Source organism: Molothrus ater, chromosome 20 (assembly GCF_012460135.2).
Source record: "Molothrus ater isolate BHLD 08-10-18 breed brown headed cowbird chromosome 20, BPBGC_Mater_1.1, whole genome shotgun sequence".
NCBI lineage: Eukaryota > Metazoa > Chordata > Aves > Passeriformes > Icteridae > Molothrus > Molothrus ater.
Window position 1 is genome coordinate 2,796,051 of NC_050497.2, and position 15,989 is coordinate 2,812,039.

The 15,989-nt window shown below is 50.0% G+C and overlaps 1 protein-coding gene across 1 annotated transcript; it reads left to right on the forward strand.

Annotated features, from left to right (window-relative positions):
- The first annotated feature begins 3,918 nt into the window (after positions 1-3,918).
- On the forward strand, positions 3,919-7,321 carry ATP6V1G1 (ATPase H+ transporting V1 subunit G1). Its single transcript, XM_036394110.2, has 3 exons — positions 3,919-4,052; positions 5,672-5,772; positions 6,584-7,321. Exons 1-3 carry the CDS (start codon positions 3,971-3,973, stop codon positions 6,755-6,757), a joined length of 357 nt encoding a protein of 118 aa, XP_036250003.1. The 5' UTR covers positions 3,919-3,970; the 3' UTR covers positions 6,758-7,321.
- The last annotated feature ends 8,668 nt before the right edge of the window (positions 7,322-15,989 follow it).

Below are 15,989 nucleotides of genomic sequence, written 5' to 3' on the forward strand. Positions count from 1 at the left end.
AGGGCCCTCCGAGGATGTTCCCTGATGGAGGAATCCCAGTGGATGGGACACTCGGACGCCCCATGGGGAACACTCAGTCTCGTGTCCATTTATCTTCCCAGCCACGTCCTTTGCAAAGGCCACCTGACCTCTGGTTGAGCATGGAGGCCAGGAGATGTCAGGGAAACAGGAATGGAGATTTCCTGTGGTTGACAAGGAATTAATAAGCTCTGCTGACACTTGATCCCAACACAAGAACATATAAACAGAGCTCCCATGCTGGCTCTTACAAAATATCCTGGAGCATCACCCCAAAGCAGCTCTCTTATCCTGAAGGAGGAGAACAGGGGCTGACACAGAAATATGGCTTCTTAAACTGCTTTTAAAAAAATCAATTCTTACAATATCAATATAAGTCCATTCTGGTGTAATTCCATCACTGCAATCGGGTTACTCTGGGCTTTAAATCGTCCTTGATCACAGAGCAACTCCAGATGATAAATGGAGCTTTCTTTCTCATTTTGGGATATTTGGGCCAAATTCTTGGCACAGGTCAGGTACAGATAAGTGGCACCAATTTGTGCATTTCAGGGTTTAATTGATTTTTCTATGTAAATTCTATTGTTATGCTGTACTTTTATTTTTAATACTCTGTTAATAAATGAAAAAATTCATCCAAAATATGAATGCTAGTTAATAATAATTCACTGACCATATTTTAATAATCAACCAATGATGTTTTATCAACATCCAGCAGCTGCATCACCTCAGTGCATTTCTGTGAATGAATTAAACCTCAGAAGAGAGAGATCAGCTCAGCTCCCAGGGGCGAACACAAAACCTCTTTGAAAGAGCAGACAATTGCACAGAATAACAGTTTAACTTGGGGAATGGAGAATAATAACGGATCCAATTGAAAGTGCAAGGGAATTTAGAGAGGAAAAATGTAATTACCTGCTCTGGAAAGGAGCCAGAAACTGTTTAAAATCTCGTTCTTCCCAAATATGTCTGGGAATCCTTCATGACAGCAGGATCATGAGACATGGCATGTGTTGCAAAAAAGAAAAGCAAAACAAGCTGTATTTTTTCCCCTTGGTTCTAGAAATATAGAAAGCCCTATAATCTAGGAATATCTGCTTGTATTTCAGGAACCTGTGTGACACAAGCTTGGAGTTGTGACCCAGTGTAGAACAAAAGAAGAGCGAGGAGAGATGCAGCTCCAAAATGAATATAAGTATTTAATGCTTGCAGGAAAATAAAAAAGTTTTGGAAAAAGAATGAAAATTAGGTAAGAGATGTGTTTAATTTAATTTTCATTATTGTGGTCCATGAAAACAGCTAAAAGAAAAAGAAAATCCTTTCATTTGTTTATTTTAATAATTTGTTTTCCCATCCTAGAGAGCAGGACCAGCCTCAGCCTCCTATAAATATCCTTCCTTCAGTCTCTGTTGAATGTGAGGTGCATGAAATTTAGGATTGGTGAAGTTTATCATCTTCTGATGTCTTTTGCCCAGTGCTGGACAAATAAAGGGATGCCAATGTCAGTGTCAGCAAGAGCTGCCTCTCTAATAGCAAATGACAAGCTCATGTTCCCTGAGTCTGAGGGAATAAAAGCCAAGCTCAGAAGCACTCCTGATGCTAATTAATTCTCAACCAATTTCTGGTAAAATTCAAGTGGTTCCAGCAGCTTTTATTTATACCTGTGCAAGTCTGAGGATTGGAAATGATGGGTTTTGGTTTGTTTTTGTTTTTGCAACCAGCAAGAAGTGATTTTTTTCAAACGTTAAGGGAATGGGGAAGTTGTTCCAACAGCTTTTGGATTCACATGTGTTTCATGTGACACACAGCATGAAGTTTCAATTAGCTTTTAGGCAATTGTAAATTAGAAAGCAACACAACCAAGCCAAAGAATGTTTTAAATACGAACTGTTATTGTCTCATTTGTTAACTGTCAAAATGAAATAGCTAAAAACTCATCACGTGTTTTTTTTAAAGCAACCTAGAGCTGAAATTTGGAGGGATTTTTGTCTGAAAATTTAGTGTGATCAGCACCAAAGTATTTCAGGGGGCAGAAAAGGGCAGTGTTCTCATTATCACCTTACAGACAGAAGCTGTGAGTCTGAAAATCACCATCACCCAGGAGAAAAACAACACCCCAGTGCTGCCTGTGGCTTCAGGGCAGAGCCAGACCCCTTTGGACCCCTTTGCTCCAAACCCTGTTTGATCCCTGGTATCCCCTTCAGAGCATCCTGCTCTGGGGTCACCTCTGGGTTCAGCTCAAGTGATTTAATTAACAAGGAACATGCCTGAAAACACGGGAACAGCTAATGAGCATGGTGGGTTTTGGATGGGACTGGGGCTCAGGGGCATGGTCTGAGGGCCGTGGGGGTCAGAGGGAGAGTTTAATGATTTTGTGGCCTTGGTGTGAGGTGAGAGGAGGGCAGGGGCTCCTGGGGCTTGGGGTCAGATGGGAAGAATCTCATTTCTGGGTTGTTGCTGCTGTAAAGAAGCCTGGATCTGCCCCAGCTGACCTCACCAGGTTTTTTTGGCTGCAACATATTTTGGAATAGAGACAGCATGTCAGGGTGGCTTGGAAGTAAATGAGGCCCCTTCCAGCCCAAACCATTCTATGATTTCCTATGACAACCTGAGCATGTCCCCTTGCTGGAGCTGCCCCATCTGTGACAGATGATGTAGGACCAGATTTGCTGGGTTTTCCTTCTGCCAGCACAGCCTGGCTGTGATGCCACAGCTCCCAGTGCCCCATCCCAGCACCTGAGCCTTCCTTCAAACCCCAGAATGATGGCCTGAGCTCTTCTCCCCATCTTTCCTTTTATCTTTCACTGTAGCAAATATTCCCTGAATGGATGGGCACGCTAAGCCCATTCACTTAACGGCTGGGCCCAGCTGAAGGTCACCCTGAAAACACTCATAATTCCTATTCAGCACTATAAATATGCATTTGATTCATTGTCTCCTGTCCCTTTCATCACGGGGGATGGAGGAGGCGGACCAGCAGCCCCCCTCTGCCTCTCCCGGCAGCGATGAGTCACTGTCCTGGCTCTGAGGCTTCATCAGAGCGATATTATTTGACAATAATTGTAATTTATGCTCTGAAAGTGCTGGGGGAGCTGCATTCAGGGCTTTCAATGGCCCCTGGGATGTGATGGGTGAGGGTTGGGTGGGATGGGGGTGTTTGGAGGACACTTGGGAGCCCCTGGCAAAGGATTTCCAGGATGGTTTTAAAGCCCTCAGAGCACCAGTGGCTCTGTGCTGGGGGTGACACCAGGATGGCATGACACCTCGGGGGACATTTGGGAGCCTCTGGCCAAGGATGTCCAGGATGATTTTAAGACCATAAGAGTACCAGTGGCTCTGTGCTGGGGGTGACACCGGGATGGGATGACACCTCAGGGGACACTTGGCTCTCTGGGAGCCCCTGGCCAAGAATGTCTAGGATGGTTGTAAAGCCCTCAGAGCACCAGTGGCTCTGGTGTCACACAGGTGGGTGACACCAGCAGTGGGGAGGAGATGCCACAGCCCAGAAGGGACCAAAGCATCCCTGGTGCCCTTGTCACTGCTCATCCGGGGGCTGCCGCAGTTTCAGCGATTAGAAAGCACGAAAGAAACAAAACCAAGCCCCAGCAGCGCCTTCCTGCAGGGGTTTAAGAGGATTTGGGGCACCGAAAGGGCTCAGGAGCGGGGGGCGGGGAGGCCCAAACCGGCCTCGCCAGGGGCTCCCCTCACAAACCACGGGGCGTGGCCTGGCGCTATGGAGGCGTGGCCAAGCAGCACAGGGGCGTGGCTAATCTAATAGAGGGTCTTGATAGGCGTGGCCTAACAGCGGGGTGGAGTTGTGGGCGGGGCTTACAGCGCGCTGTATGGACTATCGCTCTGAGGGGGCGTGGTGGAGGGCGTGGCCGGCGCGGTGTGGGCGTGGTCTGCGTGACGCAGTGACGCTGCCGCGGCCCGGCCGGACGGAGTGGCCGCCATGGCGAGCCAGTCGCAGGGCATCCAGCAGCTGCTGCAGGCCGAGAAACGCGCCGCGGAGAAGGTGGCCGAGGCCCGCAAGAGTGAGTACGGCACGGCACGGCCCGGCCCCGCCGGGGGGGGTGTGGTGGCGGGAGAGCCCGGCTCGGCTCGGCCCGGCCTGGCCTGGCCTGGCGCGGCCGCCTCAGGCCTTGAGGCCCGGCGCTGAGGGCGGGGAGCAGCGGGTATCCCCCAGCCCGGGTGTGCTCGAGGATCCGTGGGGCCCCCAGGAGAGCAGCGTTGGAGGCTCCCCAAGAAGGCTCAGTGCGGTGTGAGGGGTCGGAGCCGCACCGGGACCGTCCTAGTAGAGCCCAGCTCGGGGGCTCCTGGCTCTCTGCAGGACATGGTCACCATAACCTGGCCTTGGCTTGGGCCGTGGCTGTGCCTCTCTCTGTCCTTCCTGCCTTCAGCTGGTGAAAACAATGTGTTTCCAAATCAGTAATTAATAGAACTGTTCATTCCTAATAGATCCAAGTTAGTTTCTCCTGTTATGCAAGAGAAATTTGGGTTGCAAAGACCCCCAAGTTGGCAAACCTTTTCTGCTTTAAACAGATACGTATGTATATATCTATTTATATACCTGCCCTGGTTTGCAGTTCAACCCCCTGACAGTGTGGCAAGAGGCAGATTTTTGTAGTTCACTCCAGTGGTGATAGTCTTGGAGGGGAGAATGTGGTGGGAAGTCCATGAGGGGAAGTTGAGGCAGTGGCCTAGACTGCTCTTGGTTTCACAGCTGGTCTGGCAAAACTAAGGTTTAATGCTCTTTCTGTTGAGCTTTTGTGGGGATCTCACAGAAGCTGCGCACTCACATAGGTTGGAGTAATCCTAAACACAGGTACACACTTGAGAACTTACTGGGAGAAGCCCTGCAGAGAGGAACTTGGAGGTTCTGGTGGGTGAGGGGCTGGACATGAGCCTGCAGTGCATTCACAGCCTTTAGGGCCAAACACATCCTGGGCTGAGCCCAGCGTGGGCAGCAGGGCAGGGGGGATTGTGCCTGGCCCCTGTGCTCAGGTGAGACCCCACCTGCAGAGCTGCCCCAGCCCTGGCCCAGCACAGGGAGGAGCTGGAGCTGCTGCAGAGATCCAGAGGAGGCCATGGAGCTGCTCCAAGGGCTGGAGCCAGGCTGGGAGAGCTGGGGGTGTTCACCTGGAGAAAAGAGAAGGCTGCAGGGAGAGCTCAGAGCCCCTTCCAGGGCCTTAAAGACGCTTTTGAAAAGGAGAGAGAGGGACTTTTTATATGGAAAGTGACAGTGGGCAGAGTTAGGTGGGATATTGGGAGGGAATTCTCTCCTGTGAGGGTGGGCAGGCCCTGGGTCCCTGGCAGTGCCCAAGGCCAGGCTGGACAGGGCTGGGGGCATCCTGGGACAGTGGGAGGTGTCCCTGCCTGGCAGGGGTGGGATGGGATGGGATTTAAGGTTCCTTCAGCCCAAAGCAGGCTGTGAATAAGCCAGACCTGATGTTGCCTGGTGCATCCCCCTGCTCTCACTGCTCCGTGGTGGGAGCTCCTGGCTCAGTGACCTCGGCCATGGTTTGCTGGGCTCCTCCTGAGATCAGCACACTCCTGCAGAGGGAGCAAACACTGTGGTGATGGCTGTGCATGAGGAAAACACACTCTCAGTGCTTTCTCCTCTTTCTTTGCCTTGGTTTGTGCTGTGGAGCAGGGAAGAACCGGAGGCTGAAGCAGGCCAAGGAGGAGGCCCAGGCAGAGATCGAGCAGTACCGCCTGCAGCGGGAGAAGGAGTTCAAGGCCAAGGAGGCAGCGGTTGGTGTTCTCCATCACTCTCATATTTCCAGCCCATTTGCCTTGTCCTGGGGCTGCCTTGCCCTGGCAGCACCCTCAGGGTGGAGTGAGTTGCAGCAGGAGCACTTCCCCAAGTGCCTTCCTGTGAGGCACAGCCACGTGTCCCAGAAAAACCCGTGGAAGTGGCTCAGGACAGGGTGTGTTGCATCTCAGCTGTCAGGGAAAGAGTTTAATGAGCTCCTGAGTGACAGCCTCCCAGAAGCTGCTGTATGTAGCAGTGTCCAGAAGAGACTGAGCTCATTGCTCCTGTCACAGGCTCATTTCCTATGATGCTGACACAGCAGAGACCACTTGCTCTGTCCCTGGTTGCCAGAAGGGAAGGGTGAGATTTTTATAAAGATTCTCCAAGGGTAGGAGCAATGGGATGGTGGGAATTGTGCTTAAAGTGACTCCTGGGTGTTACTTTTCTTGCACTCTCTAGTGCAGTTGTGCCCAGGGGTTCCAGCTGTCTGTAGAGCAGAACCTGTATTTTGGGCACTCCTTAGAAACTCATGCTCTGAACTGGTGGATAATGGATAAATTGCAGGCAGTTGGAACAAGATGATCTTTAAGGTCCCTTCCACCCCAAATCATTTGATGATTCAGTAAAAGGCAGAGGCTGAGGATGAAATATGTGGACAAGTTTAAGGTGAAATCCGAGCAAAAAATGTAGCAGTACTTTTTTGAATATGAACATTAATATTCTCTCAACAAAGATTAATGTGTGAGGTGGTGCAGAATAACAAAACACAGAGCTTGGCATGGTGATTGCTCTTTTCTTTGCTGTTTGTAGGCCCTTGGCTCCCATGGCAGCTGCACCACTGAAGTGGAGAAGGAGACTCAGGAAAAGATGAGTGTAATCCAGCAGAACTTCCAGAAGAACCGGGAGGTGGTGATGTCCCAGCTGCTGTCCCTGGTGTGTGACATCAAACCCGAGATCCACGTGAATTACCGCATCAATGGCTAGTGCTGGGAGCAGGGAGCAGAGTCCTGGCAGTGCTGGGAGGAAAGTCTGAGCTTCAGGTGGAATGTACAGCTCTTAGCCATACCTTACCTCTCCTTGTCCATGTGTTAAATTATTTCAGTGAGCCCTTGGAGTTCTCTTAGTTTCTCTTTTGACACGGATTCAGAGCTTATTCGAACATGAAGTGGCCATGTCTCAGATGTGTGCTAAGTTATTAAATAGATATTTTCCAGCTGGCACAGGAATGCTCCCTTTCCATGGTGACAGTATGCAGTGAGAGGCTTCCCTCTGTGAAATAGAAAAGGGAGAGAGCTGCTGGCCTGTGTCAGTAATTGCTAAACCTGTGTACCTGTATTCCTGTTGACCAAACTGCATTTCTCAGTGTGTTGTTAAACCTCTGCACAGGGTTTTAACCCTGTAAGAAGAATTCTCTGGCTGTGCAAGTCCTGGCTGATCATTTTCAGGTGCTTGAGTTTCTCTGTATCGAATCCTCTGTATATTCTGCTGTTAGCTTGAGGTACAAGTCTGGCATTATGACACCTGAAAGTAAAAACACTTCACTCCAAAGCCTCTGCTCAGTCTGGTTCTTCCTGCTGACTTGTTCTGGGAATGCTGGCAGGTCTTGCTGGGCACCTTGGAAGTCTGGACTCTGCAGAGTGACCATCAAGTATTGATAAAAGAAAGTTTGAGAGAGACAGCCAATATGTGAAGGTCACAGCAGGTAAGTTAAAACTCATTACAGAGCTCCTCCTCTTGGCTCCAGTCTGATGCTTTACCTGCCAGATCATTCTGAAAACCTTCAGGAACAAATGTTCTTGTGACCATTAGGGGAAATAAAATGGTGCCAGTTCATTGGAATAGTTTGATAGCCAGGTGCTGCACAGTAATTACCCTTCCCTGGGTCCAGTGCTGGTCACTGCGTGTTTATACCAAGGTCATCCTGAATCCTGCAGCATCCTGTGCCTGGGAACAGAGGGAAAGAAGAGTTCTAGGGCTGTCTGCCTCGCTTCCCAGCTCTTTAGTCAAAGATACACACAAATAATCAAGAGGTTTCATGTCTCAGTGGCTTCTTCCTCTTACCAGCAGAATATTAAATGCAGCTTTGCTTTTTTTGTTGAGTTCAAATTCCAGGCTTTTTGTGGAAAAGGGACCTCAGCATGTCCCTGATCTGGCCCAGGAGTTGTGCAGGTTGGGATCTTTGCAAGGAGCCTCATGGATGCTGTTGTGTTCCTCAGACAGAGCATCTTGATTTCCACAGCTCCTCAGTGAGGCATTGCAAAGCCTCTTGGACCTCTGGAATTGTGATAGGGAGGGAAAAAAGCAGGATGGGTGTAGATGTGAGTCCTGCAGGCAGGAGCAGACAGCTCTGGGGTCCCCTCTTGTCATATTTTATGGTAGTGCACTGTACTCCTGGAAAGATCTCTTCAGGAATTGAAGCTATTAAACGGGTTGTAAAATTGAAACAAAAGCTTCTTGCAAAGTCAAATGTGCCAGGCTGGGGGGGAAGCCAGGTGGGTACAAGCAGAACAGGATCAAAGCAGTTTTAATCCATGTGCTGTTATGTGGAGAGGTGTTATGGCCTCATAAAAAGGTTGCAGCCATGGTAATTTCACTCTGTCCTTTGGAGATGAGACATTTCTCCCTGTTGAGAGCAGGTGCTCAGGCTCCAGCAGGACACTCCTCAAAGCCCTCCTTGCTCCAGGCTGTAATTAGCAATTTCATTCCCTCTCTTATCAGTAACAGACTGAGACTCTGTCCAGAAAAAATGAAGTGTGTGCTCCACTTTTTCATATTGGTTCATAAGTTTCCCTTGGTTAATGAGGACTTTTATCCTTCTTTAGAACAGAAGCAGGAGAAAAAGGGGGAAAAATCCTCCATGATTATATCTCCTTGGCAAATGTGCTGTGAAGAAGCTCCCTTTAGAACATGCAGGAGTGTTAATGTCTTACAAGAATAATAATTTTCTGTAATACATCCCTGAAATTTAACTGTTGAGAGTGACTCCAACTTTGTACTGAAGGAAGCATTTCCAATTATTGCTCTCCAGGAAGGCTGCCTTGGTTTGTGCAGTGCAGAGATTTTATTTCCATTTGAAATTCCTTCATCTTGCCCTGTGATGCTCTGTGTGCCCTGTGTGCCTAAGCCAGGCTGTGCCAGGGAAATGCTCTGCAGGAACAGTCCTGACACGGGTATGGAGTGGGACATGCTGCTTCTTGCCCCTGAAATCTGATTTTTGGGGCATTTTGCAGGAAGTTGGAGGAGTAGGAGTGAAGCCCACAGCAGCTGTTAGAACAAATCTGTATCTGAATTCTTCCTGCTGCTCCTCTCCCCAGAGAAGTGTGGCTGCTCCATCCCTGAAGTGTGCAGGGCCAGGCTGGATGGGGCTTGGAGCAGCCTGGGATAGTGGGAGGAGTCCCTGCAGGCAGAGAGAAGAGAGGGTGATCTCTGGAGGTTCCTTCCAACCCAAACCACTCTGGGGGTCTGGGACAATCCCTCAGGACTGAGCCACAGCCTGCTCATGTACCACAGAAAGAGCAGAAGCTGCTTTGGGCCCACACACCGCTGTGAGATTGCCTTGATTTGGGCTCCCATCCCTGGAAATACCACCTGGCTCCTGCTCCTGGGGGCCCTGCAGTGTGAGAGAGCGTCCAAAGGAAGGGCACAGGGATGGGGAAGGGTCTGGAGGGGCTGTGAGGAGCAGCTGAGGGCTCTGGGGTTGTTCAGCTGGAGCAGAGTGAGGGCAGAGCTCCCCGGGGCTGCAGCTCCTCCCGAGGGGCAGCTCCCATCTCTGCTCTGGGCCAGGGACAGGAGCCAGGGCACGGCTGGGGCTGGGCCAGGGCAGCTCAGGCTGAGCTCAGGGCAAGGTTCTTCCCCCAGAGGGTGCTGGCACTGCCCAGGCTGCCCAGGGAATGGGCACGGCCCCGAGGCTGCCAGAGCTCCAGGAGCCTTTGGGCAGCGCTGCCAGGGATGCCCAGGCTGGGGTTGCTGGGCAGGGACAGGGGCTGGATTTGATGATCTTTGGGGTCCCTTCCAGCACAGGATATTCTGTGATCTTGGGATCCTATGAAATAAAGGAAGGAAATCACCTCTAATCCCAGATCTGCAGTCCAGAGAGCTCTCATCAGTGGGGCAGCAATTCTGGCTGGCAGTGCTTTAGCAGGGGCTCCCCTGGCAGCTGCATTTGGGCACTTTCAGAAGCAGGGGAGGACCCTACATCTTCCTGCTCTGAAGGACCAGGAGCCCTTCCCCTCTCTGCCTGGAGCTGCCAGGCTGGATGTGCTGGATGGCAACATCAGGGTATTCCAGGGGGCAAGTCCACATTTGGCAACCTTAAATTTCTCATTTTTCTGCTTTTGTGAGGTCAGTGCACAGTTCCTGATGATCTTTATTCAATCTGGAGCTGTTTTAATGGCAGATCCAGCCCAGTGAGCTGCTGGCAGTCTCTCCATCCCTTTCCTGCCATCCCCAGCTTTGGGCTCCTGCTGTTTTCTGCCACCCTGAAGCCCAGCTGACCCCAGAGCAGGCAGAATTTGGTAATTGCAGCAGTTCCTGGTCTGTGGGGCAGCTCGAGGGAGGTGTGAGCAGCAGGATGGGCTATCCCAGGGCTGTCCTGCTGCTGTGGGGCAGGACCACCCTGCAGTGTCTCCTGGAGGTGACAGGTGACTGTGTAAACATAATGCAGCTCCTCTCCCTTCTCTCTGCCCACATTAAACCTGCTCTGTTTTCCCTCTTTGCCTCTGTTTTCCTCCTCTGGAATCTCTTCTCCCTTTATCTCTCTTGGCTAGCTCTTGCATTAATGCATAATGGGAGAGACAAGGCAAGAACCTGCTGGTCCCAGCTGAGGTCTTGGCTTTAAAGTCTTAAAAAAAATAACATTGAGAACCCTCCAGATCAATGTTCTGCTGAGAAAGTTTTCCCAAAGTAATCCAAGGAAGGAGAACAGTGTAATGTTTCTTTGAGGTTGAAAGGAGAAAGTGCTAATTTCATGCAGAAAAGATTGTATCTTGGACTAGCATAGGAATAGAAAATAAATTGGTATTAAATTACATTCGTCTGCCTCAAAATAATCTAATAAAGCATCTTCTGGATCAATAGCTGAATCATTATCCCAGGCACATAGCAAGCTTTGCCTCTTTTAATTTGAGATTCAAGAAAAGAGGTTTTTGCATTACCATAGTAAAAAGAATAATACTTTAAGTCTTCATAAGAAGAAGGCAGAAGTAGGAAAAAAAAAGATAAGAACCACACTCAGTGCCTTAAGCAAGTGTCATTCTTCATTTGAAACTTGTAATTTATGGGTAGTGTGAAATAAATTTTTATATTTAATGACTGTCAATCTGTCAGCTTTGCTGACAAAAAAATTCAACGAGGCAGAGTGAAAGGACTTTGTGTGCAGGAAGGGAGGAGAAGGGCAAGACAAGGCTTTCAACAACTTTGTTCTCCTAATTAAGGCTCACTAGGGAAAAAAAATAGGAAAAAGATGGCACAGTTCTGCCCTGAAAATGCAGTTTCATCAAAAGAAAATGAGATGTGCCAGTGTTGGCTGCAGTGTGCACAGTCCAAACAAGGCTGACGTGGAGAAAAACTGCAACCACATGCAGATTGTGGTCAAAAAAGCTGGAATCACAGAATGTGGATTCCAAACACTGCAAAGGAGCTCAGTTTATCAAAGTATGGAGTAAATACAGAGAGAACATGGTCAGAATAGGCAAAAGCAGACTAAATGTGTGTCTGGTTATTTAAAGCAGTGAGACACCAAATAGGTGCTGGAGAGTGACCTCGGAAATGACATGAAGGATGTGATGAAGGGTGAGGTTATTCCTGAGGCTGGGAGAGTGGGTGGGCACTGTCAGCCTGGGACAGTCCTCAAATTTCTATCTTAAAAAAGCAGATTTTTTTCATTTCCCTGCAATCAGTCTCCCTGTAATATATTCATTAATGCAGCAGGTGGAACAGGGAGTACAATGTAAGTCCAGGGCACCAAGCTGGGAAGAGATACAAACAGTACAGAGCACTGAATCACAACTCCAAATGATCTTGATGGGTGGGAGAAATGATCTGAAACCAATAGCCTGAGCCTCCCTGCAGGGAGGAGTAACTGAGAAAGGCGAAATCAAATACATCAGCTGGGAGCAATCCATGAGCAGCTGCACCACAGCACTGCAGGAATTTGGGAAAATGGCCTGGGGGGACCCCCAGAGGCAGCAGATGTGGTAAAGGGAGGGCAAGGCCAGGCTGGACAGGGCTGGGAGCAGCCTGGGCTGGTGGAAGGGTGGAATCAGATGGGATTTAAGGTCCTTCCAACCCAAACCATGCTGGCATTCCAGCCTCTGGTGATCCCAGCACTCCTCTGGAGTGAGCAAGAGTTTGCTGCTGGAGGTGCTGATGCCAAGACCTTTTGTGTCTTGCCAAGCAGGAGGGGCACAGGGGCTGTACTGCAGGTCATTATCCCCAGTGCTTTCAAGTTATTGTCCCACAGGGATTTGCCTGGAGCCTTTTCCTGCAGAGAGCTGGCAGTGCTCGTGCTTCTGGTGTTCCCTGTCAGCATCTCTGTGTGGGTGAGGAGCAAACCGAGCCAAAACTTTTGATGAGGAGCGTTTGCAAAAGAACTCAAAGCTTCCCATGGCCCTGTCTTGGGTGGGGATTGGAGCTGGGCCTTGAGCTGGTGACAGATTTATGGGATTTTTCCCAGTGCCTGGATGGTGTTGCTAGTTTCCAGTGGAACAGGATCCCACGAGGGTGAGTGGCTTTGGAGTTGTTGCCTGTGGAGCCACGTGATGGGATGAACTCACAGCTCTGGAGCAGGCAGGGCTGCAGAACCCATCCCTCCAGAAGAGCAGCCTTTGCTCCAGGAAGTGCACACAGACACTGCAAGAGCTGATTTTTCCTTTTCTTTCAACCAGCCACCCCTGGATTTGCTTTGTTCCCACCCTCCATGGATCCTGCAGCTTTTGGGCAGCTCTGACACCACAGTTCCCAGGCTGAGGAGTTTGGTTTTCATGGTGTCTCAGCACTGTCAGGCAAACAACTCCAGCATCCTCTGCATGGCTCCTCTGGAGGATCCATCTGACTGTGCCTTTGCTCCAGGAAGTGCACACAGACACTGCAAGAGCTGATTTTTCCTTTTCTTTTAATCTTTCACCCCTGGATTTGCTTTGTTCCCACCCTCCATGGATCCTGCAGCTTTTGGGCAGCTCTGACACCACAGTTCCCAGGCTGAGGAGTTTGGTTTTCATGGTGTCTCAGCATTGTCAAGCAAACAACTCCAGCATGTGCAACACTGTGGAGGATCCATCTGACTGTGCCTGAGCCTCCTGCTTTTCTTCTCGAGCTGCTGGAGGGGAAACTTGCTCCACATCAGCACAGCCTGGTTTGGGGAGGGCTACAGCTCCTGCCCTGCTGTCATCCCTGTTCCTGAGTGTTTTCCATGACCCTTTGATGAACAGGGACCTCTTGTCAGCCTTGAGATCTGTGTTTGCCTCTTCTGATGTCTCCAGCCTTGTCTTGAAGCACTCACAGGAACTGATGTGGTGTAACTGTGGGATTTGTAGTTCCTGAATCCTGCCTGGCTGATCCTAGAGGAGGAGGAGGAGGAGGAGGAAGGGGAGAGCCTCCTGTCTGTGCCACTCTTCAGCTCCTCACCTTCCTCAGGTTGCAGCTCTGGACCCCCACCCTGCTGAAGGTGAGGAGGAGAAGCTCCCCCTGTGGCTGTGCCTTCGGCGTGGGAACACCTCTGAGGAAGCACAGAGGGTTAAACCCACATTTCTGAACCAGCCCAGGGGCAGTCACATGCACCAGGGAGATTTTGCAAGTCCCTGCGTGCAGCTCAGGGTGAGGAGAGGGAGCCAGGGGCACAGGCCTGGGTAATCCCTGCCCCAGGAGGCACAGGGGACACAGGGGCCTCATCCAGCACAGGCTGGCACCTTCCTGCTTGGGGGTGGCACCGTGTGGCACCTGTGCACTGCAGAGTGGGACAGTGGCACCTAAAGGACAGGGAGGAGGAGGAGGAGGAGGCTGAGCTGCACTCCCAGCACCAGGTAAGGCTCTGCTGGCTGCTCTGGGGATGAGGCAGAAGGACCTGCTGGGTGTTTCTCTGCTGTTTAGTGAGGGCTTGGAAGTGTCCAAAAAAGAAGGAAGTGAATTGACCAGAGGGATGTTGACATTGCATAAAGAAAAAGAAGAAATGTAGAGAGCACAGAGCCTGGGAGTGCAGGAGAGGAGAGGCCACCCTCGAGGTGCCTCAGGAGGGATCAGAGGCACTTTGGGGGGACCCAATTCCCAAATGGGCCATTCTGCAGGGAAAGGCAATAGAGCCAAACTGTGCTGCACTGAGAGGCCAAAGCAAAGCTGCTTTGGCTGAGGAGCTCCCAGCATTTCCCTCCTGGGCATGGCTGGGCTGCTGCACCTTCACTGTCACCTCCTGGGGACTGTCCTCCAGAGCCCCCAAATTCTCATCATCTGAGCCAGAGAGCCTGGATTCATCTCCAAATGGATGTGCCAGCAGCAGCAATGGGGTGGTTGGTTCTAATCAGGTTTTTCTTCAGTTTTTAATTAGTTTTTTCTTTAGTTTCCTCTTTGCTTCTCTCTTCTGTGGGCTTTTCGGTCTTGATTTTACACTCCCTTCTGTTGGATGGCAAAAGAAGGAAAGGAGTGAGAAAACCCATTCTGAATGCACCTTTTGGTGCTGGGATGTGCCCTGTGACACGTGGTGCCCACGATCCCCATGGCAGAACTGTGCCCAGGGAACCTCCCTCGCCTGTGCAGGTGAAGAGCAGGGGCTGTGCCCATCCTGTGTGCACACACTCCCTGCTTGGGTCCTTGAAGTTTTCAGGGATGCTTTAAGTTCAGATCCTTTAGGATCCTTTAAGTTTCAGCTTTTTAAGGGAGTTTGCAGCCCTTTTGGGATTTTTTCCCCTGTGTTTCCATGTTTTTATTCCCCCTGTATTTCCATGTTTTTCCCCTGTATTTCCATGTTTTTTCCCCTGTATTTCCATGTTTTTCCCCTGTGTTTCCATGGGTTTTTTCCCCTATATTTCCATGTGTTTTCCCCTGTGTTTCCATGTTTTTTCCCTATATTTCCATGTTTTTTCCCCCTGTATTTCCATGTTTTCCCCCTGTGTTTCCATGTTTTCCCCCTGTATTTCCATGGTTTTTTTCCATGTTGTTTCTCTTGCCTCTGTTTCCTTTCTGACATTCTTCAACCAGAGACTGTCCTGACTTTGTGCAAGGGGGTAAATACAGCCACAACCAACAGAAAAAAAGGTCAGAAACAAAACAATCCCCTTTGGAAGGAGAGTGGGTGAGATCTGTGAGGGATCCTCCCACCAGGAGACAGCAACAGGCTCCTGGTTTGAGCAGAGGTTAAAAAGTAAGTGGTGGTTTTGGAGAGCTGGAGTGGAAGGTAATTGAAAAGTAAACTCCAGAGTCTTCCAAGCATTTAACAGCCACCCACAGGTGCTGGCAGGAGGTTAGAGAGCTGTGTCAGCAGGGAAAATACACCTGGAAAACCTTGGGCACTGTGCCTGCTGGGAGAATTTCCCTGAGGAGAGGGGAGGGGAAAGGAAAGTAGAGGAGAGGAGAAAGGGAAAGCAGAGGTGAAGGACAAGAAAAAGAGAGGAGAAGGAAAAGGAAAAGAGAGGAGAGCAGAGGAGAAGGGAAGGAAAAGCAGAGGAGAAAGGAAGGGAAAGCAGAGGAGAGGGACAAGGAAAAGAGAGGAGAGGGAAAAGGAAAAGAGAGGAGAAGGGAAGGGAAAGAAGAGATGAAGAACAAAGAAAAGAGAGGAGAGAGAAAAGAGAGGAGATGGGAAAGGAAAGCAGAGGAGAAGGGAAAGCAGAGACCCTCAAAGGCTTCCCTGCTGTGGGTGGGAGCTCCTGCTTGACTCTGCCTTCAGCAGATGCATTTTTCTGCCTCATCTGCACTTCTCCCATCCTGTGGTGAGGATCTGTCCCCGTGTCACTGAGCAGAAATGTCACTTCCAGGGAGGGGCATTTCCACCAGCTCCAGCTCATTCTGGAGGTGATGGCAAAGAGGTTTGGCAAGGAGAAACCCTGACTGTTCCTTGCTAATTGCTTGCAAAATGTGAATGCTGATGGATGTCAGGATAATTTAAGGAATATTTAGGGATAACTTTTCCACCTCTTAACAAAAGCCAACCATAAAAAGTGAGTCAGTGTGTACTGAGCCAACACCAGGTGCTGACATCCCCCAGGAGCAGACTCTCTGTTGTTATCCTTTA